At 41.2% G+C, this 24359-nt stretch overlaps 1 protein-coding gene across 2 annotated transcripts in view; it reads left to right on the forward strand.

Annotated features, from left to right (window-relative positions):
* The window catches only part of DROSHA (drosha ribonuclease III), a 118395-nt gene extending 96142 nt beyond the window's left edge, over window positions 1–22253 (forward strand). For both annotated transcript variants that reach the window (XM_045003835.1, XM_045003836.1), the window contains 9 exons: window positions 506–550; window positions 3179–3336; window positions 4254–4359; window positions 8650–8791; window positions 15543–15625; window positions 15716–15819; window positions 17755–17847; window positions 18680–18726; window positions 21804–22253. In XM_045003835.1, coding sequence (XP_044859770.1) covers window positions 506–550; window positions 3179–3336; window positions 4254–4359; window positions 8650–8791; window positions 15543–15625; window positions 15716–15819; window positions 17755–17847; window positions 18680–18726; window positions 21804–21934 — 909 coding nt within the window. In that variant the 3' untranslated portion in view covers window positions 21935–22253. The remainder of the gene's footprint in view (window positions 1–505; window positions 551–3178; window positions 3337–4253; window positions 4360–8649; window positions 8792–15542; window positions 15626–15715; window positions 15820–17754; window positions 17848–18679; window positions 18727–21803) is intronic.
* The last annotated feature ends 2106 nt before the right edge of the window (window positions 22254–24359 follow it).

Genomic DNA, 24359 nt, shown 5'->3' on the forward strand with positions numbered 1-24359 from the left:
TTGTAAAACTGGCTTGTAAGCCTTTTGGAGTAGGGGCTGGGTATCTTACACATTCAAAAAGTACTTAGTATTTGGGTGACGGGGCATTTAGGGCGTTAGTGCATATAAATTATATTTATACTACTGAAGAGACCACTAACACGATGGCCGGGGAATTAATTAGTCTTGGCTTTTGGTCAATTTTAAACTTGCTGCGGAGCAGGTGGTGGGAAATAAAGTTCAATCATTAGCTTCAACAAATATTTTTTCTCTTGTTTTTTAAACTGTTTTTATTTGGTTCAAGGATTTTTCTGCCTCTTCGACACAAGCTCATTGGGAGAACTACCGACAGTTTGAGCAGTGAATACCGTATTTTAAAAATGAGATTGCTGGCACTATTGAATTTGCTATAAGCAGTGTCAGCATCTGAAATAGTTCAGTATTTCAAGTAATGCCATCTTATTTAGTATGTGGAATTTGTTAAATGACTCCCTTGAGCACTAAAGGCATCTCTCAATGTTTGCAGGACCTACAGGAAGTATGGCTTAATTATCCACTACACCCACTCCAAGTAAGTGTGCCTTGTCTATCATAAATTTCATAGCTCTATTTTATTTCTAAGGATGCTTTTCAGTGGCATTCAGCTGTGGTGATATCTTGGAATATTTATTATCAAGTAGCCATATTTGCTTTTGTGAATTTTTGTAAATAACAAGCTTCCTGCCTCATGGCCTGTGTTTAATATATGTGTGGATTTGTAGTGTAACTTTAGTACCCTTATGGCCAAGATGGAGTCTGCTCTTCAGGCAGCTCTGGCCAGGAGAAAGCGCACGCAGGAACGCAGCAGGAAAAGTTCCTTCCACCCCAGGAACACCTGTTCTAAACCCCCAGAGTGAACACACACACACCGGAAAAGTACAATGGATATAAGAAAGGGAAATATTTATTTACAGAGGGATGAGAGCAGAGAAACAACCAGGGGAAATATAGGGGGAGCGGTAAAACAGGGCTGCATTCAAACCAAGGCCTCACAGGCCCAGTGGTAGCACAGTCTGGAAGGGCAGACACTGAGCAATGTGTCTGCACACACAGTTCAGGAGGCCTGAGCAAAGTTCCAGTCCAGTGCTGAGTCTTGCGTGCTCCTGGTCGTCTTCGGCGCCAGTGAACTTTCCCCAACAAACAAAGCCACACAGAGCAACCACCTCCCCTCTTAACTAGGTACAGCATCCCTCCTTGTTCCCAGTGCAGAGTCACAAGCCCCAGTGCTCACAGCCCCATGCAACTCTGGGCAATCATGATACTGGGTCCAGCTCTGGCCTGTCCTTCTCGGGCAGTTCCTCCCTGGCACAGTGCTCCTCCTGGCTCCTGTCCTGGGGTGTCCCTGATCGGCCGCCCTGTCCTTCCCAGGCTTCAGGCAGGTTCTCTGCCGCTTCACTTTTGGAGGGCCTGCTTACTGCAGCCCTTCGCTCTGTCTTCCGCCCCAGAGCCCCACCTGGAGTTTTCCTCCTTTCTTTCATTGCTCCCCCTCCCACCTTAGGAAAAAGATTTAAAGGGGCCATCCTCTCTAAACCCCAAGGGGTTACACTGGCAAGATAAACCTAGTGAGAAGTAACTTTGTCTCCCTCTTGTTTATCTATTGTACCTAGTAACCGGGTACAAAAACAGTCTGTGCATATTTTATTGACCTCAGCATTTAGATCCTAACTTAATCATGGGAGGTCAACGGGTTTGAATCAAATTGCTTAAAAACATATTGCTATTTTTTTTCTCTAATATAGCATGGTTATTTTTTTTTAACAGTGATTCCAGTAAGTTTACGATTACATGGACACTTAAAATGTTGGCAAGTCTGAAATTTAATCAGTCTCTTTTCTCATCTATTTAGAAAGTCTCTAAGTGGTTAAGGTACTAGTCGAGAATGTGGGAGCCTTAGGTTCAAGTCCCTGGTCTGCCACAGACTTCCTGTGTACCATGGGCAAGTCACTTAAGCGCCCTGTGCCTCAGTTCTCCATCTGTAAAATGGGAATAATAGAACAGTTCTATCTCAAAGAGGTGTGATGATGATAAACATATTAAAAATAGTAAGGTACTCAGATACTATGGTGATAGGAACTATAAAAGTACCATAGATAAACATCGTTGTGGTTCAGGGCAACTGTATTTGTGGTCCACCAAGGGCATCCGCTCTAGGCTCCCGGCTCCTCAGCCATCACATTTCTTGGTAGAGACCTGTGTCTCTTTCCCTACTGACCAGGGTTTTTCCAGGCTGTAAAATTCCCTGCCTGCAGTAGATATTCCCAACAAGTCACACAGCACTTTGCTTTCTCGCCAGAGGCTATGAACAGAATAATAGTCTGCAGTTCTAAGTCATCACACAACTCTTCATAAACAAGCATATTCATTCTTAAGATGAAAGGGTTACAGAGAAAACATTAAAAACAATAAAAGAACCTACCCACATGTTAAAAAGCTTGCCAGAGATCACTTTAGCTCCAACCTTGGCTCTGGTAGGTGTCAGTCCTTCAACTCCCACAACTGAGTTTTCCCCATGGTTAATGGAAATAGATTTCAGTTCCAGCCTTCCATGGTGGTGGTGCAAGCTCCTGAGAGAAGCTCTCCTCCTTCTGTGTTTTTGTTTTGGGTTTGTTTGTTTGTTTTAACCTCTCCCGCTAGTGATCTGTGCTTCTGCATGGGTACAACTTGCATTGGAGCTAGTGCCACCCATTTATTCACCACAGGCTATCACTAGTTATTTCTCTTTTCTGCTCCCACTCATTTGGGCTGAAGATTTCATTTCCTCTTTGGCCCAGACACCTCCTACATCCCCACTTGGCGCTGATTCTCTCTGCTCTTGGGCAGAGTCGGCCTGAAGAATACCATTGTAAATATTATTAGCAATTACCTGAACATTGTCCTTTTAAATTTTGTATTTTAAAGCTTTGTCATTTCTTTTTGTTTTAAAGAAAGAAAGGAGGGAGTAGTAGGGTTTGTTTGTTTTTTTGTTTGCTTTTTAGTCTGATTCTCGATTATCCAAGTGTCAGTCCAAATGTGAGGTGGATGTTTGTGTGTATACACAGTGCACATTTCTGTTTTCCCTCACAAACAGCCAGTGGTTTTCAGAAGATCTGCTGTTCTCAGATCTTTTTTCTTTGAAATGTATAGTGGCCTTCTATCGTTAATTTGCATTTGTTATTTACAGCTGCAAGAATCCAACACTGATCGGCAACTTATCGAGACTTCCCCAGTTCTCCAGAAACTTACAGAGTTTGAGGAAACAATTGGAGTCATTTTTACTCATGTTCGGCTTTTGGCACGGGCCTTCACTTTGAGAACTGTGGGATTTAACCACCTGACTCTGTGAGTATAAAGCAGAATCCTATGCTTAACTATGCTAATCTTACTGCTGATTTCCTTAATGGTCTGTATTTATAATAAGAAACAACTATGTATGTTTAATGAAGGTCATGATCTAATAGTGCAACCTGAGGGCATCAGAGAGCCTGAATTGCTGCAGCAGAGCATGACATTTTGCAGCATGTTAGCTGCCTCATTTTAACAGCACCATGTAACAGCATGGATTGGATTACAAGAGGACGCATTCGTGAGAGATATGTTCATGTGAGGAGTTCATAAATGGCAAGAGGAAAGTCACAGTTCGAAGTGCTATATCATTTCTTTATCCCCGATGCAGTAATGCAATATGTTCACATGGACATGATGTGGGAAAAGTAAACCCATGCTTTTGGGTGCAAGGACTGTCTTTTTGTTCTGTGTTTGTACAGGCACTAGCACAGTGGGGTATGGTCCACGTCTGCGGTTCTTAGGTGCATCCACAATATAAATAGTAGAGTAATACCTGGCGACCTCAATCCCTAAAGTAGATTTAGGCCCTGATCCTTTAAGTAGTCTTGTATGGGGAGACAGCTGATCCGTTGAAATCAACAGACACATCAGTTTATTTGCATGCAAAACAATTGCAGTATTGGGACCTTATTCCTGATAAATTTAGCACCAACCTGTACCCCCCAGTTAGTCCCACATCTGTGGTCTAGTAATTTTGTTTAATGGTAACTACCTCCTTTGCTTTTTCCAGAAAGTCAACGTACAGCAATAAAGAATTGTTTTCATCACATCTAGTTAACACCAGAAAATTGTGTTAAATGTGTTTAAAAATGAACTACACTTGCTTTTAAATTACTATATTTTTAATTTGCATGTTTTTTTTCCCCCGGACTGCTTACTGATCTTCCCACATTGATGTTTTCATTTTTCAGAGGCCACAATCAGAGGATGGAATTCCTGGGTGACTCCATAATGCAATTGGTAGCCACTGAGTACTTATTTATACATTTCCCTGATCATCACGAAGGGCACTTAACGGTGAGAATGCCATCAGTCATGCGGTCCGGGAGAGCAAATGTGGGACAGAAACAAAAATGATAAGAGAAGCTAGTTAGTGACTTATTCTGTATTTGATTAATAACAGAAACTTCAGGTCCCTTGTTCTGAATAAATCTTTGTTAATTCAAATATGTGAATCCTGCAATGGACAGGAAATTTTGATTTATGAAGCCAGTGCAATAATATTTCTTCCCTCTGTAAAATGGATCAATAGTGGTTATCATCACACTGATGACCACTGAGACCCAGGTAGTGCTTGTTTAACACAAGTGTTTGAAAGGGTGTTTGTTAGACAGACATCTCACATGAGTTTTATTCATGTCTACCAGACTATTGAGTCAACTTTTTTTTTCCATTTTCTGTGGTTGTCACTGTGAAATGATGTTGTTTTCCTCCCAGACATTACAATTTATTTTACCCTGGTCTGTCAATTAGTCTCATTAGTTCTAACAATTTATTATTGATTCCCATAGTTTACCAGCATATCCTGTGTAGGAACCCAGGTTTTGAGCCTTTGAGCATCTTCTGAGTGCACTTTGGTAGGCAGTGTTTCAATAGATAGCCTTGCAGATTGGTAGAGTAGTTGAATGTAGATGGTTATTTATGGTCTGATTATCTGTGGAGAAGAGAATTATACTGCAGAATTTTCTCAGATGCTCAAGCATTAATTGGAATACAAAATAAAAAAAGAACACTGCAAATTGTCAGGACTGTCAAGTCTAAAATTTCCTATTTAGCTAGAGGATTGGTTAGAGATTTCAGAGATGTTAAGATGTGTTTTCTCAGGCTTTAATGGGAGGGATGGAGATGCTGAATCTTTAACAAGGATCTTTTTTTATATGTTTCTTAGGCATTTGAGTTACAGATATTTACAGAAATAACCCCTCCTCCCAAAGTAAACAGTCTAAATAAAAATCATTTTATTTATTTATCAAGTTTCATGTAAAATATATGTCATCCATACATTCATCCAGGAAATTCAGATTTAATAAGGCCTGAGTTTCTAATGTAAAAAACATTAAACAGAAAAAATAGCTTTTCATGCCAGTTTTAGTCATCAAAAAGACTTTTAAAAAAAGGTGGGGGGAAGGGCACAAACACATTTTTTTTTCCTTTGCAGGTCACCTTTAAAAATGTAGGCATCGGTGCAAATATAGTATGATCAATCTCTCAAGAACTGTTTGGCAGGAAGGATATAGAGCAGTGGTTCTCAACCTATTGACTATTGTGGGCTGCATATGCAGGCCTCTGTGTGTTATGTGGGCCACATCCACATAATATACATACCGCCTGTATGGCCCTGAGGCTGTCACCCGGGCCGTAGCTGTGTGTAGATTGGGCCGCAAGCGGCCTGCAGGCTGCTGGTTGAGAACCACTGGTATGGAGTGTTACATGTATAATTAATGGCTTTGAATCCTCAGGACAATGAGCAGCATAGCTTAGTGTTGTTTAATTTAGTCATAAGTGACTTGGAAAGTGGAACTAGTTACATGTCCAAGTTTGTAGCTGAAGATACAAAGCTAGGACATGAATAATTGATATAATTGTCTTTTCATCAATTTAAATTTGAATGAGATTTGAGAGGTAGTTGGAGTGGTGGTGAGTAACTTGGAGAGAACCAGCGAACATTGGGCTATCTATCTATATCTGTCTCTGTCTGTCTGTCTATCTTCATTTAGGGACACGTTACCATTTAAAGTAATTATAGTGTATCAACATATTGCTATATCTGGAGTTTGTGCACAGCATTGGTCACGGAAGTCAAGGTAATGGTAAATGTTCAGATGAGGGCAGCAAAACTGATTCTCAGTGTGAGGTAGTTGTTTATGAAGAAGTTAGTCATATATATCTTGAGAAAAGGGAAATAGAGAAGAAATTTTATGAACACTTTCCCGATAGCTAATGGGAATAAGGTATGTTCTACCAAGGGTATAAACGTGTAGCTGAAGTCTCAGAAATAATGGTTTAAGTTAGAAGTTAAGAAAAGCTTCTTGTCAACAACAGTTCTACCTGCTAGTACCTGTGTGTAATATGCTGGATGAACGCAGAAGTATCAGACAAAGTTAACTATATATCTGGAATTAACTCCATCTGAGTGTAGGTGCTGAAGTATAGGAGACACCTTCCATAATGGAGTAGATTGGGTTCTCAGCCTGGAAGTCATGATGGGTGGGGTTTGGAGTGTTGCAATGACTCTGTTGTTCCCATATTACTGAAGTGTATCAGGGTCCTCATTAGATTCTGGCTACACAGGAGGTGGGTCCTTGTATGGAAGAGTGGACTAGATGGACCACTGGTTCTTTCCGTCTTTGAGATACATGTATTGTATATATTATTAGCATTTATTATTTGCATTACATAACTCCTAGGGTCCCCATTCATGGACCAGGACTCCATTGTGCTAGACACTGTACAAACGCAGAATAAGATGATCCCTGCCCTAAAAAGCTTACAGTATTATAGCAGGCAGCCATTTACATGTCATGGCTGTTCAGCACTCTGGTCTCATAGGTTTTATGTTGTAGTTAAGTAAGATTTTGTTTTGTTTTGGGACTTGGGTGACTGTTGAAAGCAGATGAGTAGGTGGAAAGGTGTGGAGAGGAGTTAGGAAAGGAGGGAGGGAGGGATATGCTGATTTTGCAGTCAGCCTAGTTTATGAAGATCAAGTTGTGAGTGTCTGCTTCATACATCATTGCCAAAAAAAAAAATCATGACCATACTGTTCTTTATTTATCTATTGTCAGAGATGAAATATCAAGTACTGAGAATAAATCTTGATTTTCATAAGCTCAGTTGACACACTGGACCCAGGCAGCATAAAACTTTTGTCTAATAAGCTGAGCAAATGTGACATGTAACTCAAAAGAGAGCAATGTGTGCATATGCAATCTCTCCACCCTGGGTGGCTTGGATTGTTTGTTTGTTTCTTTTTGTTTAAGAAAGTGACTCTTTACTCATAGACTTTAAGGTCAGAAGAGATCATTGTGATCATCTAGTCTGACCTCCTGCACATTGCAGGCCACAGAACCTCACCTACCCACTCTTGTAATAGACCCCTAACCTTTGGCTGAGTTAATGAAGTCCTCAAAGAAAAAGGCTCATGCTCTTTTTAGTCACACTTTTCCATTTTGAAACTCCTTAACTTCAATAATCAGGAGATACTCAAGCTGAATGAAAACCCCAAACCAAGTTTAAGATGTCTGTAAAGCTTTTATGTAACCATGTTTCTGCAGAGCTCCATACTTACCATGTCTACATTACCAGTATAACCAAACCAGGAGACTCAGTTAAAATCCAGTTGTCTCCTCAATTAGTTACAAACCAGTGGTCATGTAACAGTCAGATCCAGATCCTTCAAGTGATATAAATCAGCTTGGCTACACTGACTTCAAAGCTATGCTTTATACCAACTGGCCAGGAATGTCCATCTCTTATTCTTCCTTTCCCTCGCACCCCCAATCTAATGGAATTATGAACCGGGTTTGCTAGTTGTGTAGTAGTAGTCTTCCTTGCTTTAACATAGAGAGCATCTTTGTTTTTAATCCTGGTTACAAATATTCTTACACTTTGGATGTACTGTGTGTGTATGGATTTAAGGATATTGTGCTTGTTTGTCTATATTTCCTATGGTAAAACATGTTCAGATTTTGTTAGCATATATACTTCCAGCAAAATCAATACAAGAGATAGAGTGATGAGGAGAAGGCATTTGTTTTTAAAGAGGAACGCCACCATTTTTTTTTAAATGTAATGCAGGATTATGGGAACTGCACCTTCTTTATAAGCAGGAGGCTCTCTTAGAATCCTCCATCAGCATGATTGTGCACTTCTTCCTGCACTGCTATATCATCTGGGCACCAGCAGCACAATAAAACTGACTAATGCACAGAGTCCTAGTCAGTTTCATGCTGCTGCTCCTACTAGTGGTACTGGAGCACCGTACTTATCTATTTTTGTTGTTTCTGGTAACACCCATGAAGCCAGCCCTGTAATATCTCGGCTTCCAAGTCATCCTCTTCCTTACCGTCAGCTGGAATGGAACAAGGGAGACAGACAGTAGAAAGAAGGGACAATGAAACAAAAGTTGGATCAGAAACAAATGGAGACTCTCCAGTAATAGGCTGGGTGTAAAAACACCAGCAGAAATCAGAGTGTGCTGAGAAGAGAAATGCAGTAAACTCATGGGGACAAGGACCTAAGGAGATGCTTTACTCTTATAGCTTAACATTATCTAATGTTAAAACTGGGTAGAACTCTTTGTGGTTTCAGTTGTTGCGAAGCTCATTGGTGAACAACAGGACACAGGCCAAAGTAGCAGAAGAGCTGGGTATGCAGGAATTTGCCATCACTAATGACAAGACCAAAAGACCCGTGGCTCTTCGGACTAAGACTTTGGCTGATCTCTTGGAGTGTGAGTACCAATATGGATCTTAATCAGATTGTTAACAGAATATTTAAATACTTAATTACTTAATTAAATATTTAATACTTAAAAACTAAAACCATGTGAAAAAATAGGGGAAGCTTCTTTGTGACTACCGGTACGTTGAATAAGTGTATTGAGACAGTATGGAGATAAAGGCCCTCATTCTACCAGGTATTTAAACAGCCCGTTTCCCCCCAGGACTTGTTTAATAATTCCATTTAAAAAGTAGCAGTATTTTAAAATATATGTTTTAACTCTGGTTTTTGGTTGGATGTTGCTATTTTCAGATTGATACTTCTTCAAGTGATGATCCCTACGTGTATTCCACACATGGGTACACATGCATGCTATGCACCCAACTCTAGAAATTCTTCAAAGCAGTGTCTCTTGGCCCGTACATGCAAAGTAGCTCTCCTTGTGCTCCCGACCGAGGATATAATAGGCAATGCGAGTTGATGCATCTCCAGTTGCTTCTTACCGCTGCATGGCCTGAGTCAGAATTGTGTCCTCCTTCACGTCATTTCATTACCTATCAAGAAAACATTTGTAAATAGTTATATTTTTAGATTAGTAGTTAAGAAGTTTATAGTATAGTGTATTTCTCCCCAGTTCTCGAGCCAGTTGCTCTCAGGCTCCAGAACTATGCCTAGAGTCCCAGGATTCAAGAATTGTGTCTCCTGCCCATGATCCATCTCCATCAGTGAAGAATATCAACACTTCTTGTACTCTCTGGGTGAGGCACATATCTCTGCAAAGTGCAGTATCTGTTGTTCCTTCCCACCCAGAACTCAAGAAGCCCAGGAGCTTCACCTGAAGAAGCATCTGATAGAGAAGACTATGAGGCACCTTTCCAATCTGGGCCAGTGAGACCCCCCCCAAACATTGGCCTTAACTGCCTAGCAGCACCTGTCCAAGCACGTGCCTTGGTGTGTAGCCTTCAACATGTACGCCTAAGGATTCTTCTTCCAGGGTTCCCCATGAGAGTAAAGGGCATGATCCTTGATGCAAAAACATATCCCCATTGAGGACTGTCCATAAGAAATGAGCTTCGTCCACAAGCCAGTCCAGGTCAGGTGAGACATCACAAATGAAACCTAATGAACTGGCTCCATGAAGACCCCCAGATCAGAGGGAAAGATGCATAAAAAAAAAGATCTGCCAGTTCTGTGGGTCATTTCAGTACCAATGTGCAAAGATAGGCATTGACCAGTTCCATCTATGAGTGCTGGTCCAGCCCCAATGTTGGTAATGCTTCGTCCATCTAAAGACCATCCAGTTGCTGCAGATGCACTGGATCTAGGGGAACTCCCCGGACACCAGGGCATACAGAGACTTGTATAACACCAGAGGAAATATGTCCTTACTTTGGGGGAGGAGTCTACATCAGTGTCCTGGGAATCATTTCACCTCCAACCATCCGGCAGGACTATCCTGGTACCCAAGGCACTGCCACTACCTATTGAGCAGTTCTCTGATTCAGAGAAATCAGAGAAGATGGCCCCATTGGTATCTCCATAGAGACAGTTGAGCCCAATAGGCAGTCGAGAGGTTACACCCACCATTCCACTCGGTACAACCCCCCTCCGCCTGGGACCAGTGTTACCGATTTCCTTAGGGTCCCCCACAACCTATCGATCCCTCTTTCTGGCCTTATTGTTGTTCGTGAGATACATATGGCAGGCTTCCAAGCCCCTCTCAAGAGTAATGTCGCTCCTCTCCCTCCTGCCAGCTGGTTCGTTCGTGTACGAGGAGGAAGAGGTGGAACCAGAGCGGCAGGTACCAACATTCCATTGGTTGCCTCTTCATCAACTCCAGATGAAGTGGTTGCTCCTTCCTCACCTTCTCTGCCGAATGACCCTTGCCAATAGCAGGAGCTGTTACAAAAAATGTCCAGTGATCTACAGATCCTATTAGAGGAGACCCAGAAGCTTCAACACTGGCTCCTGGACATCATGCAGTCTTAGGGACTGAGTAAGGTGGCCATACCCATCGTACTAGAACCAGCTAGGGTGGTATGGAACATACCAGCATTCTCTGCCTTTTACACTGAAAGGGCCAAGAGATGGTATTCCTGCTAACTACCAAGCGTTGTTACAAAATACTATTTTAATACCTATTCCAGGCACCCAGACTTCACAGACAAGCATCCCACAGAAGATAGGGTCCAATTTCAGTCTCTGTTCAATAAGGGGAAGCTGGTAGCAAAGGTAGCCCTCCAGTCTGCAGTGGATGTGGCTGACATAGCTTCCAGAAGTTTGGCCACTGGTCTAGTTATAAAAATGGATTCCTGGCTACAATTATGAGGGTTTCCTAGGGAGGTCCAGGACCCTCCCTTCTGACAAATCAAATCTCTACAGTGAGAAAATGGATGAGTCCCTGAATTCACTAAAAGATTTGAGATTGACTCTGCATACCCTGGGGATTTATACCCCAACCTCTAGAAGGAAACATCAGAGGAAACCCTATAGAATTAGGCCACCCCCTTCTCATGCACATTATTACCAATGCGCAGCCGAACCACCATGCCAACACCAGAAGATTCAGAGACCTCACTTCTCCGCTCCTTCTACTGCCACAGCCTCTAATCACTCTCAGTCACCAGCCAGGGCCACTTTTGACATATTGCTCAAGACCCACGTACCATCACTGATGCCAATCATCATGTCCCCGTCATCTTTGGGGTCGTCTCACTCTTCGCCCACAACTGGAACAAGATCACTGTGGACAGTTGGGTTCTGCTGATTATCCATAGAGTCTTGAGAAATGCCATAGAGTTTCTTTCCTTTCCACCTCACACACCCCCTTCCTGGTCCCCCCTACCGGGATCATTCTCACAAAATGATTCTTCAGTGGGAAGCAGCTTCCCTCACTGAAGGGCAATAGATCATGTTCCACCTCATTAACATGGGAGAAAGCTTTATTCCCCTTATTTCTTAATTCCCAAAAAAGACAGAGGGTGGAGACCCATCCTGGACCTTCAACAACTCAACATTTGAAAGCGGAAGTTCCTGACAATTAAGTTGGCATCTATAATCCCCTCCCTTCAGGAAGGGATATGTTTCGTGGCTCTCAACATGAAGGATGCATGTTTCCATGTGGACATTCACCCATCACACAGGAAGTTCCTGCATTTTATGGTAGGCCAGGAGCACTTCCATTTTTTAGTCCTCCCCTTTGGGCTGACTATGGCACCCAGAGTATTTACAAAGGTTTTCCTTGTGGTGGTAGCCCAGATGAGATACCAAGAATATATAGTATTTCCATACCTGGATGATTGGCTCCTGGTCTGATCTTGTCAGAACATAGAGTCATCATCACGGTGTTTCATACAACTCTGAACAACCTTAAATGTGTGCATAAATGAAGAAAAGTCTGTTTTGTTACCCACAAGGTCAATAAAGTTTGTAGGGGCAAAGCTGGACTTGGCTTTCGCAAGATTGTTTCTCCCCTCAGAAAGGTTTCATGCACTGAGCACCCTGATTTCACATAACCTGCAATCCATGAATCACAGTACACAAGTGCCTCTCACCATTGGGCCACACGACTCCTTTCACCAGACTCCACTTACAGTGCCTGCTGGCTTGGCTCCACTCGATTTGTCTGCCAAGCAAGGACCACATCAACTCCTGGTCATTCTTACCAGAGTTGTCATCTGACTTGGTCGTTGAACCCGGAAAAGGTCATGGTGGAAGTTCCCTTCATCCCTCCCACTCCCAGGACCACCATTGTGATGGTTGCCTCCTTTTTGGGGTAGGCTGCTCATCTGGAGAACCACACTACTCAGGGTACTGGGACCTCACAAGAGGCCAGACTACATACTGAAACTGAGGGTGTGCAAGGCCTTTCTTCTGCATATGCACTCACTCCATATTCAGATAATGTTAGACAATATCACCACTATATAAACAAACAAGGAAGAGCAAGATCTCATCCACTTGGCCAGGAAGCCATCAGTCTTTGGAACTGGTGTGTCAGGAACTGCATCACAAAACAGGCCTTGTGCCTTCCTGGAATTCACAATTCCCTGGCAGACAAATTAAGCAGGAGCTTCTTGATCGACCATGAGTGGGAGATTCATGACACAGTTCTGAGCGAGATATTTACACAGTGGGTAACTCTGCTATGCAACCTTTTCGCATCCCAAACAAACAGAAAGCTCCCCCTATATTGCTCCAGGGGAGCCATGGGTTGCGATTCCCAAAGCAATACTCTGCTGATGTCTTGGAGAAATAGCCTCTGATATGCCTTTCCTCCCGGTTCCCTGCTTCCACAGGTCATAGGGAAGATAAGTCTCGACGGTGCCAGCATCATTCTCATTGGCCCAGACAGTTCTGATTCGTGGAAATTGTAACAATCTGCCTACCCACCAATCAGAATTCGCCTATTCTCAGAACTCCTAACCCACAGCTGTCGGTAGACCAAGGATCCCAGTCCGGGCACGCTGCATCTCATGGCCTTGTTTTTGGATGGGTGTTGGAAATAGAATGCTCATATTCATCTCCCATTCAGCTGATCCTTTCAACCTGTGCACAACTGCACTAACATTCTCCAGATATTTTAACCATTCCAGTTGTTCTAGACTATCTCCTATCCTTGAAGACTTCAGGTCTTTCTGTTAGTTTGCTACAAGTACACTTAGCAGCAATATTAGTCCCTTCCTCCCTCCAGTGGAAGGACGATCTCTCTTTACTAACCCAGCTACAGTACGAGTCATGAAAGGCCTGATCAGGACCTTCCCATCGGTTCTTAGACCTAGCCATCAATCTGACCCTAACCTTGCCCTGTCCAAGCTCACTAGTCCACCTTTCATACCCAAGGTGACTTGTACCATGGCCCACCTGCCCATGAAGGTGGCATTCTTAGTAGCTATCACGTCAGCTAGATGGATTGGCACGCTTGGACCCTTCATGGTGGAATCTCCTTATACTGTGTTTCACAAAGAAAAGGTTTCTCTTCGACTGCACCCAAAGTTTCATCCCAAGATTGTTTTTGAGTTCCACATCAATCAAATAATACTTACCTGTATTTTTCCCAAAACCCCATGCTTCCTCTGAAGACAGGAGACTTCACTCTCTCAATGTCCAGCGTGCTCTGGTGTTCTGCCTGCAAAGAACCAAACCTACTAGGAAATCACCAAGACTCTTTTATCACCATAGCACAGAAGTCCCATGGGCAAGCCAGTTAACCTCCCAGAGGATTTCTAAGTGGGTCTTGGGATGCATCTTAGAGTGCTACAAGATAGTAAATATTACTCCCCCTGGAATGGGGAGCACAGGATACCTCCGTGGTATCCCTATCAGACATTCTGCTGCAGGACATCTGCAGAACAGTCACCTGGATTTCGATCCACACGTTTGAGACACATTATGATCTAGTCCATGCCTTGGCTGCAGATGCAGTGGTGGGATTGGCAGTATTGCAAGTATCTTTGCTACCAGCCCCCTCACACTCATCTCCAGTCTCAACACTGCTAGCCAATCACCCATGTGTGGAATACACATAGGGACCATCACTCAAAGAAGCAGTGGAAGTTACTTACTGTAACTAGAGGTTCTTTGAGATGTGTGGTCCCTATCTGTATTCTACTCTCACCCTCTGTCCTTTCTGCTTAGGATCCTGTTGGATTTGTGGTAAGAAGAGGAATTGGAGAGGTGTTGACCCCATACTACCTATTATACCCTTGCTAAGGTGCACTGCTTTGAAGAATTTCCAGACTCAGGCGTATGGCATGTATGCATACTACGTGTAGATTACAGATAGGGACCACGCATCTTGAAGAACCTCCAGCTACAGTAAGTAATCACTACTTTCAGGGGCCAGATATTCAAATACTAGCCTCCCTTTTTGCATCCCCTACAAGCAGACACAAAGAAGGTGATTTAGATGCCTAAGTACCCGATTTGCAGGTGCAATCAAGTACTTATTTGTTTACATGACCTGAGTTGTATCCCCTGTAGGTGCAAAATTGTGGGCTCATAAATGGGGGGTTAGTATAGGTGACATCAAAAATTTGTCCCTAAGAGTAAAGATTTATTGGCATTTGAGTCAGGAGGACAGGAGTTCTGACAAATCAGAGGTTGTGACTCTGACATGCTTTCATTATTAGCGAAAGAGAGGAAAAAGTGATCCAGAATGTAGGGGTACTCTGTGCTTCACTGAATTTCAATAGGAGGTTTCAAAATAGCATTTCCACAAAGAGTACAGAGACACGTAGAGCAAGTCCCTCAATCCATTTGTGAAAGTGTTTGCGATTCTCCTTCCAAGGCAGGTGAAATGGTAATAAATACTGTGCCAAGAAAGTTAATCTGTATCCAGTGCATTTTAATACATTGTGTGAGAAGCTAAGATCTGTTGTCTCTTGCCAAATCCTTTTAGTAAATGGAAACTATTCACAAACAACAGTGATTTATACCTAAGCATTTATAGTGTACCCAATAGTGATTTATTTCTAAGTCCTGGTCTGCTGGTTAAATCACAGGACTAGGAGCCAGGTTCTGTTCCTGGCTCTATAAATGACTGTGTGTGTGAACGTGGGCAAGTTGCTTAACCTCTTGCTGACTCAGTTTCCTCCCCTGTAAAGCAGTGGTGACAATAATTCCCACATCACAGTAGTGTTGTGAAGCTTAGTTTGTTGATGATTTTAAAGTGCTCTAAATTACTCTAATAGTGCTATAAGAGTGCAAAGCACTACACTCCTCTTGCGTGGGTGGTAATACCTAAATATTTTGTTTCTCAGCTTTTATTGCTGCGCTTTACATTGATAAGGATTTGGAGTATGTTCACACTTTCATGAACGTGTGCTTTTTTCCGCGATTAAAGGTAAGGTCAGTTTGCTTCATATTTCCATATATCACTGCGATTTGAGCAGTTACTGCAAACTCTCAAACCATCTTTGTGGATTTATTATAGGAATTCATTTTAAATCAGGATTGGAATGACCCTAAATCCCAGCTTCAGCAGTGCTGCCTGACTCTCAGGACGGAAGGAAAAGAGCCAGACATTCCTCTATACAAGTAAGGACCCCTGTATCACTTATACAAACTAATTATCAGTCTTTGTTTTACCCAGTACAAGATGTGATCAGACTCTGAACATCTTTCTTTTGTCTTGTCTTTATTTTAAGACTCCGTTTGATCATGACTAGGTTTAAAATTGTTCTGTCTGTTGTTTAAAGAAATAATTCAGTCTGCTTCCAGACCAAAGATATTAAAAACAGTCTTGTTTTGTTTGGGAGTAGAAATCGTTGAGCCAACGTTTTGAGATCTGTATGTTTTAATCACTGCAGAGTTGAATTATTAAGAACTCTGCCTTTTCATTACATAACGCCCCATTGAATATTTTTTTCGGGGCTTACAGGGAGTTTTTTAATGAGTTATTCCTTAAAAGACGAAATCGTTAAAAACAAAAGGAATATTCAGAATGCTCAAGTACAATGAGTGCGCTGAGGAAGCTTGTCACTTGGATGTAGCCATTGACTGTGAGTCAAGAACCTGAGCTTTGTTCCCAGCAGTACCATGAACTTTATGTGACCTTTGTGTCTCAGTTTCCCCAGCTGTAAAATAGGATTATACCTACCTCATAGAGATGATATCAAATGTTGCATTTTGTAAAGCACTTCCACATCCACACAAGTACTACACTGATGTGTGTGTAAGTAGCTGAAAAAAAGAGAGAGGAAAATGCTATCAAAATGCCAGGCCTTTATTATCAGTATTTATTATATCCAGAATGTGTATAGAATTAAAACCCAGGCATATTTCTCACGTTTACTGAAGTAAAGTTTCATATGAAGTGCAGTGGGTTACAGTGAAAATTGGTGTACTTCAGAAATATGATTGCAAAGTGATACTTTGCAGATCTGATTTCCCAGGTCTTTATCTGCGAGCTTACTCCCTTATCTTGAGGGAGATAGATACAAAAGAAATGAATTTCTGTTTCTTGTCAAACCCACTGAGTATAAGTACAGTATGTTTGTGCTGGTTTTTTATGATAAATTGATTTTGATAGTACAGCTCAGAGTCAGTCTACGTTTGCTGTTATCTTCCTATTATCTTGTTTAATTTTCTTCCCATGGAGTTATTTGTTTCACTGCATTTGCAGCCAGTAGTTTTGCTTTTAAAATCTAGGGTGTACTTTGTATGTATGTTCGGTGTTACACAGTTCATTAGATGCAGAGTAGTTTGGTTAGATATTGCAAAAATTGATATGAACTTTTGCTGCTCCTTCTGTTGAGAAACAAAGTAGTGGACAGAACTCATCTTGGCAGTGGGGTGAGTTGGGGCAGAGGGAAGAGATAAAAGGAAAAGCAAATTCATTGTGTGTCTAGGGAATTATGTCTTTCTCCTTGAGATGGTTGCTAATGCATAGCCTAGAATCTCACTCAAATGGAAAGGTGGTCTGATAAGTGACAGAAACAATAACTTTACTGATGGAACAATGTGTTTATTCTGTGAATTTGTCATGTAGAGGAGCAGCATATCAAATAGCAACACTCCTTTAAACCTTCGTAACTCTTTACAGTTTATGGGCCAAAATTTCAATGTACATGGGCTGACTTGTCTGATTAAAAGTGTGTGTCCAATTGTATAACTACATTTATTCATGCAATTAAAAATGGATCCAGAGAGTTGCAGCAATTGGATGAGCATGTAAGCATTTTTTACTACAGGTCATGCATTTACGTTTTTATTAGGCCTATTTGTAAGCCCAGGAGTGTTAAATAAAGCTAGTTGTAGACAAAGACAAATTTTATGTACGTACTTCGCTTTAACAAACACCGGTTTGACATCTTTTGGTTGAAGTAACATATACAGCCAGCAGTCTACCGTCTGACATTGTGCCTTGTGCTAATCTTGCTAAGTGGACTGAAAGCTTGATGAGATATATGCCATTGCTAGATTATTGTTTCATACTTTCTGCTTGAACAAATTATGTCTTTCTTATCTCAGGACCCTGCAGACAGTGGGACCTTCTCATGCCAGGACATATACAGTCGCTGTTTATTTCAAAGGGGAAAGAATAGGATGTGGTAAAGGCCCAAGGTACAGTGGAAATGTATGAAATGGTTTTAAAAAGCGAACTTGATTGTGAAAGCCTCTGAAATGACAGCACAGGAGACTAATATTTGCTGATTAGTCACAGAAAAGGTAAAGCAACTTGAGCAACAGCTGTGCAGCCTCACTACTCTGCCCCTGTGCCTCAACCTTACTTTAATGGGACCATATCCTAGTGGCTGGAGGTAGTTAGTCTCCATGTCCACTTGGTCCTTAGCCTCTCTGCTGAGGCTCCAAAGAAGCAGGTGTGTTTAGTGACATTTATACACTGAAACCACCAAATAGCTTCCAGATGGCAGTGACCATGGACAAATTTAAACTGGCTATTTAGGATCAGAAAGTCTTTCCCCATTTTTTACTGATCACCACCAGCAGTCCAGCCCTCATTATTTTTTTGGCATAGAAAAAAAAAGTTACACATTTTTGTAATGGGCTTAAACCTCTAAGATTATTAGAACAGAACCGTCAGTACATAATTTTCACTTTGTAGTACAGAGTCTAAATGTCATTTGATTTTTGCTGCTCACTCTTCTATCTTTATTCATTTTTCTTTCTCTTAATTAAAACAACTGCTTCACTAATGAATTACAAAACAACCTTATTGATCTAATTTTTTTTAAAAAATGATTCCATAGGAATGATGGCACTATTGTGTGTACATTTGCAGAAACCTTGATTTACCCATTACGTTACGGGCCTGACTGACCAATGATTCTTTGAAGAGTTGATCACAACAGAGTAATATGAACCCCAGATTCTGGGAAACTGTAGTTTACCCAGTAAAGCATAAACTTACCCTATTTTTGTTTGGTTTTGACAGTATTCAACAAGCAGAGATGGGAGCTGCTATGGATGCACTTGAAAAATGTAAGAGGTTTTCTTGGGAAATGGGAAAACTGTTGTAATTTACTCAACTGGGTTTTCATGGGGGGCAAGGTGGATGTTTTATGGGGGAGGAAAATGGGCCAGAGAATGTACACAAAATGCTATCAGCTTCTGAACTTTAGGTTTGCTTATTAATAGTTTCCATAAAACTTTGTCAAAAGTCAAGTAGTACATATGACACACAGAGGCGTTTTCAAAGGGAAGTTTTCAGTAAGTCACAGATGCAGCAGTTGTCCCTTATTGTACTTAATTCCTTAATCACTAAAAGGTTCCCCTGCTTTAACATGGAACAGAATGGGGTAAGCTTGCTCTGTGGTACAGGATGAATCCACCCAACACATTTTACAACCATTTGCTAGTAAGGTTAGGGGCATCCATCTTCTAGAATGTTTTTGATAATGTGGACAGGGTAGATCAATTCTAGGACCATTCTATGAAACAGTGTTAAAAGCCTAGATCCTCAGCTGTAGTGTATGTTATTACAGTCCCACTGAAGTCAATGGAGCTAAAACAATTTACAGCAACTAAGGATCTTCCCCTATGGTCTTGAACCAGGGGTCACCCAATTAAATTAATAGGCACCAGGTTTAAAACAAACATAAGGAAGTACTTCTTCACACAATGCACAGTCAACCTGTGGAACTCTTTGTCAGTGGATGGTGTGAAGGTCAAAAGTATAAGTGGGTTGAAAAAAGAATTAGATAAGTTAATTGAGGATAGGTCCATCTATGGCTATTAGCCAAGATGGTCAGGGATGCAGCCCCATGCTCTGTCTGCCAGAAGCTGGCACTGGATGAGATGGGATGAATCACTCGATAATTGCCCTGTTCTGTTTATTCCCTCTGAAGCATCTGGCATTGGCCACTGTCGGAAGACAGGTTACTGGGCTAGATGGACCTTTGGTTTGATCTAGTATGGCCATTATGTTTTTATGTTCTTATTCTGCCATCTCCTCCAGGTGTTGCCCCCGACTCACCATCATCGCCTCAAACTAGTCTGGATTGAGTTTAAACCAGATACCACTCATACATGCATTGATATATTTCTAAAACAATATTTATATTTAATCTGGAAGGATCACATTTTTAATCAATAAAAGTCAGTAAATGTTGATATCACCATACACACACTAACCAATGCAAAAATATTTTCATCAGTGATAATCAATATTTATAAATAGGCAAAAGTAAGAAAAATGGTGCTTGAGAATTTATTAGAGTCAAAATACAGTGATTTAGACTTGAATTAGGCTTGTCACAAATGGACTAGCAAATGAATAGGAAAAACGGGTCTGATTTGTATATTTTGATGTGATGTTGACAATTTGTATTTTAATGATTTTGCTTTAACGTTTTAAATCTCAGCATCTACTGTCATTAACTAATTGTCTGACCCTCTCATAATTTCCCACAAATGTGAAAATTTAATTTTTTGAAATGCTTGAACATAACATCGATATTATCCACTGATGATATAAGAAAATGAAAATTGAATTCTGCTATTTATATTTGTAGAATTGGGGATAGCTAAATTGTTGCTTTTTGAGAATGGCTTTTAATGCGGTTAGAATTAGAGAAATGGTCTGAAGTAAATAGGATGAAATTCCGTTAGGGACAAATGCAAATATATACAAAATAGGAAATGACTACCTAGGAAGGAGTACAGACGCGCCCCAGGTTATGCAAACCTGACTTATGGAAATCCGAACTTACGGAAAAAGTTCCGTAAGTTCTGTAAGGTTTTTTTTGTTTTGGTTTGGGTTTTTTTGCTTAATTGTCGGAGATGCATTCCCGACTTAAGCAAAATTCGACTTACGCAAGGCATTACGGAACAGAACACTCACATAAGTCCTGGAACTTCTGTACTATGGAAAGGGATCTGGAGGTCATAGTGAATCACAAGCTAAATATGAGTCAACAGTGTTACACTGTTGCAAAAAAGCAAACATCATTCTGAGATGATGCAGGAGGGTTGTAAGCAAGACACGAGAAGTAATTCTTATGATAAGGCCTCAATGGGAGTAATGAGTACACATTTCAGGAAAGATGTGGACAAATTGGAGAAGGTCCAGAGAAGAGCAACAAAAGTGATTAAAGGTCTAGAAAACATGATCTCTGAGGGAAGATTGATGAAACTGGGTTTGTTTAATCTGGAGAAGAGAAGAGTGAGGGGGGATATGATAACAGTTTTCAAGTACATAAAAGGTTGTTACAAGGAGGAGGGAGAAAAGTATTTCTCCTTAACCTCTGAGGATACGACAAGAATCAATGGGCTTAAATTGCAGCAAGTGCAGTTAAATTGGACATTAGGAAAAACTTCCTAACTGTCAAGGTGGTTAAACACTGGAATAAATTGCCTAGGGAGGTTGTGGAATCTCCATCATTGGAGATTTTTTTAAGAGCAGGTTAGACAAATACCTGTCAGGGATGGCCTAGATAATATTTAGTCCTGCCTTGAGTACAGGGGGCTGGACTAGAAGACCTCTTGAGGTCCCTTCCAGTCCTATGATTATGTGTTTGTTATCTTAGAACTCAGCTATCATTTTCCCACTCAGAACACTGCCATTATCCTGGCTATCAAGCCTGCTTTTGCATTTTCTAAAATAAAAACAGTAATAATGTGAACATCTGTACAACACTCAGTACCAGTTGCTCTTACTTTGTCAGATATTTTAGTTGCTCTCATTCTGCAGAGTGTTGATTGTATTCTCACTTCACTTTTTCAATATTAACTACCTGTTGCCAGGGGAACAAAATGTAAAACCCAAGTATTACTTGGACATGTTACTATGTCAGCATTTTATAATCCGTTTCTGAGAATCGGCCAGGCTCCGTAGCAAGGGAAACAAATGTTGAAATTATCTTTGAAAATAAGGTTGTCTGATCATGCTGGACTTCCAGTTTTGTACTGAGTGTTACGAATGAATGAGGCAAAATGATAACGGCGTGACTTTTTCTCCTCCATCTTATAAAATAAAAAAAAATAAATAAAAAAAATTGAAGCATTCTCTGTGCTACCAGCTGCCCTTTATTAATGTAAAATATTTCTCCCTGTGTCAGATAACTTTCCCCAGATGGCCCATCAGAAACGGTTCATTGAACGGAAATACAGACAAGAGTTGAAAGAAATGAGGTGGGAAAGAGAGCATCAAGAGAGAGAGCCAGAGGAGACCGACGAAGTCAGGAAATAAAAGGAGGGCACGGAAACAGTGCCATATTTACTTACTTAATAACTCCATGGCCTATGGAGACGTAACCTAGTTTCATGCAGGTGATGAATGAAGCATGCCTGCTGACAGCAAATACAAAATAATGCTCTCTCTTAAAAAAAAAAAAAAAAAAATCGTTTATTTTATTCTGTTTTAGCTGCAAAGTCTTGGGGACTTTTCCTAAGATTTTTTTTACAAAAAGCCCTTTTAGCTTTTATTAAAAGTTGTGGAGGATTTTTTGTTTTGTTTTGTTTGTTTTTAATTTTGTCTTGTATGAAATAATAAAGTGTTAATTTCAGAATCTCGCCAAGAAAATAATAATTGTTTAATTAGTGTCTACTGTGTTTGAATGTTTCTGTTCCAAAGACCTGCAAACACTGTCACACTGACTCAATGCTGAAGAGGAAAAAGAAGTTGTTGTGGCCCTGGTTCAGCAGAAGACTTAAACTGGTGCTTAACTTTTAAGTGTGTACATGCAGGGAAACGCATGTTTCAGTGATTTGCTGAATTGGGACCTTAATAAGTTTTTGGTCCATCTTAAGTACAGTAAATCTATAGCAACTTTACCACAGGAATATTCATTATTTACTCAGGGAATTCTCTGCCAAAAATTAAAAACTTTTGCACAATATTTTAAAATTCTGCATATTTTATTTGTCAAAATAACACAATACCATCATACCAGTTTCAATTATTTTTGTAATTTATTTGGAAATACCTGTCAGCAACTATATCTGTAACAATACAGATGACAAAAAAGATTCAGGAAATATTTTTTGACAAATAGATTCCTTACTAGGCATATTAATACAGAACTCTGAGTAATAATTCATTTAAACTACAATACAGAACCGTATTTCCCACACCCCTCAGAAGCAGAGCAAAGTCTTGTGGGAGTCAGGGGCCGGAACTGAGGGAGAGGGAAGTAATTGCTGGGAAGGAGCCAGGGTGGGAACTTGGAAGATTCTTGAGTATGGATGGAAAAAGTGTGGAACAAGTTTTTCGGGGGGCACGGAGGGATTGTTAGGGAGCTTCCCCCATCACCATGTCGCCCTGCACCCCCTTGCTTTGTCCCCATGTGTCTCTGTACCCCCTCTTCCCCCATGTGGCCCTGCACCCCCTCAGCCAGCCCTCTTCCCTCATCCCCTTGTGTCCTTGCACCCCCTCCCCCATCCCTATGTGTCTCTGTGCCCCCACTCAGTCACCCCCCTTTCCCTATGTGGCCCTGCACCCCCACACACCCCTGTGGCACTGCACCTCCACTCCCATTCAGCCTCTGCCCCCTACTAGCCCTTATGAACCCATCTGTGACCTTCCAGCAGCTGGTCTGTGACCTCCCTCCCCATGTGCTCCACACTATCTCCCCATTTCCCCTGTCTCCTGACCTGGCCCAACAGGCACTGTGAAGAAGGCAGTGCAGGCTCTTTTTCTTCCCTATGGTAGCTGGGACTGGCTGGGAGCGGTTGCTCTGATCTAGTGCCACAGTGCCCTCCATTGGGCAAAAGGTGGAACTGCAGCAACCTTTAGGCAGAAGTTACTTTCTGCAGGAAAAAAATATGCGTGGCACATGAATTATGTACACGCGCAGTGGCGCAGAATTCCCCAGGAGCAGTTATTAAGATTGTTGTTTAAAACAATGGACCCAGGAAGCTTCAAACAGTTAGAGGGTGTTATAGCTGCACGTGAAAGGTTGCGGGCGTGGGATGGGAGGGCTTTAAAAAGGCAGTGTTGTAAAGATTCTATCAGAACAATATGATGATTTGAAGCAAAGAAATATCTATTTTTTGTCAGGATGTGGCTAATTATATATCAGTTTGTAGCTTAATTGTAACTTTATTCCTATCTTCCTATTCTAGCAAAATGGTTTGTCCGGAAAACTTTGAGTGTCAAATTTTGCCTTCAGCAGCTGGATACCTGCAACTCCAGATGGAAATACAAATGGAAATTGTGTGCATGTACCCGAGGACAGAATTTGGCCCTTAGGATGTAATTCAAACACATGTAGAAGGGACCTTTGGCTCATCTCATCTAATATCCTGTATGTCCTAGGCCTTTAAATGTCACCCAGTTACTGCTGTACTGAGCCCAATAACTTGTATTTGGCTAAAGCACACCTTCCTGAAAGGCAACCAGTCTTGATCTGAAGACACCAAGAAATGGGGACTCCACCACGTCCCTTGGTAGTATTTTTCAGTGGTTAATCACCTTCACTGCTAAAAATGTATGCCTAATTTCTAATTTGAATTTCTCTGGTTTTATATTATAGCCATTGAATAGTGCTATGCCTTTCTCTGCTAGACTGAAGATCCATTTAGTACCCGGTATTTTCTTCTGTGGAAAGTGCTTATATATAGTAATCAGATCATCTCTCAATCTTCTTTTTGATAAGCTAAACAGACTGAACTCT

This window comes from Mauremys mutica, chromosome 2 (assembly GCF_020497125.1).
Source record: "Mauremys mutica isolate MM-2020 ecotype Southern chromosome 2, ASM2049712v1, whole genome shotgun sequence".
NCBI classification, from domain to species: Eukaryota; Metazoa; Chordata; order Testudines; family Geoemydidae; genus Mauremys; species Mauremys mutica.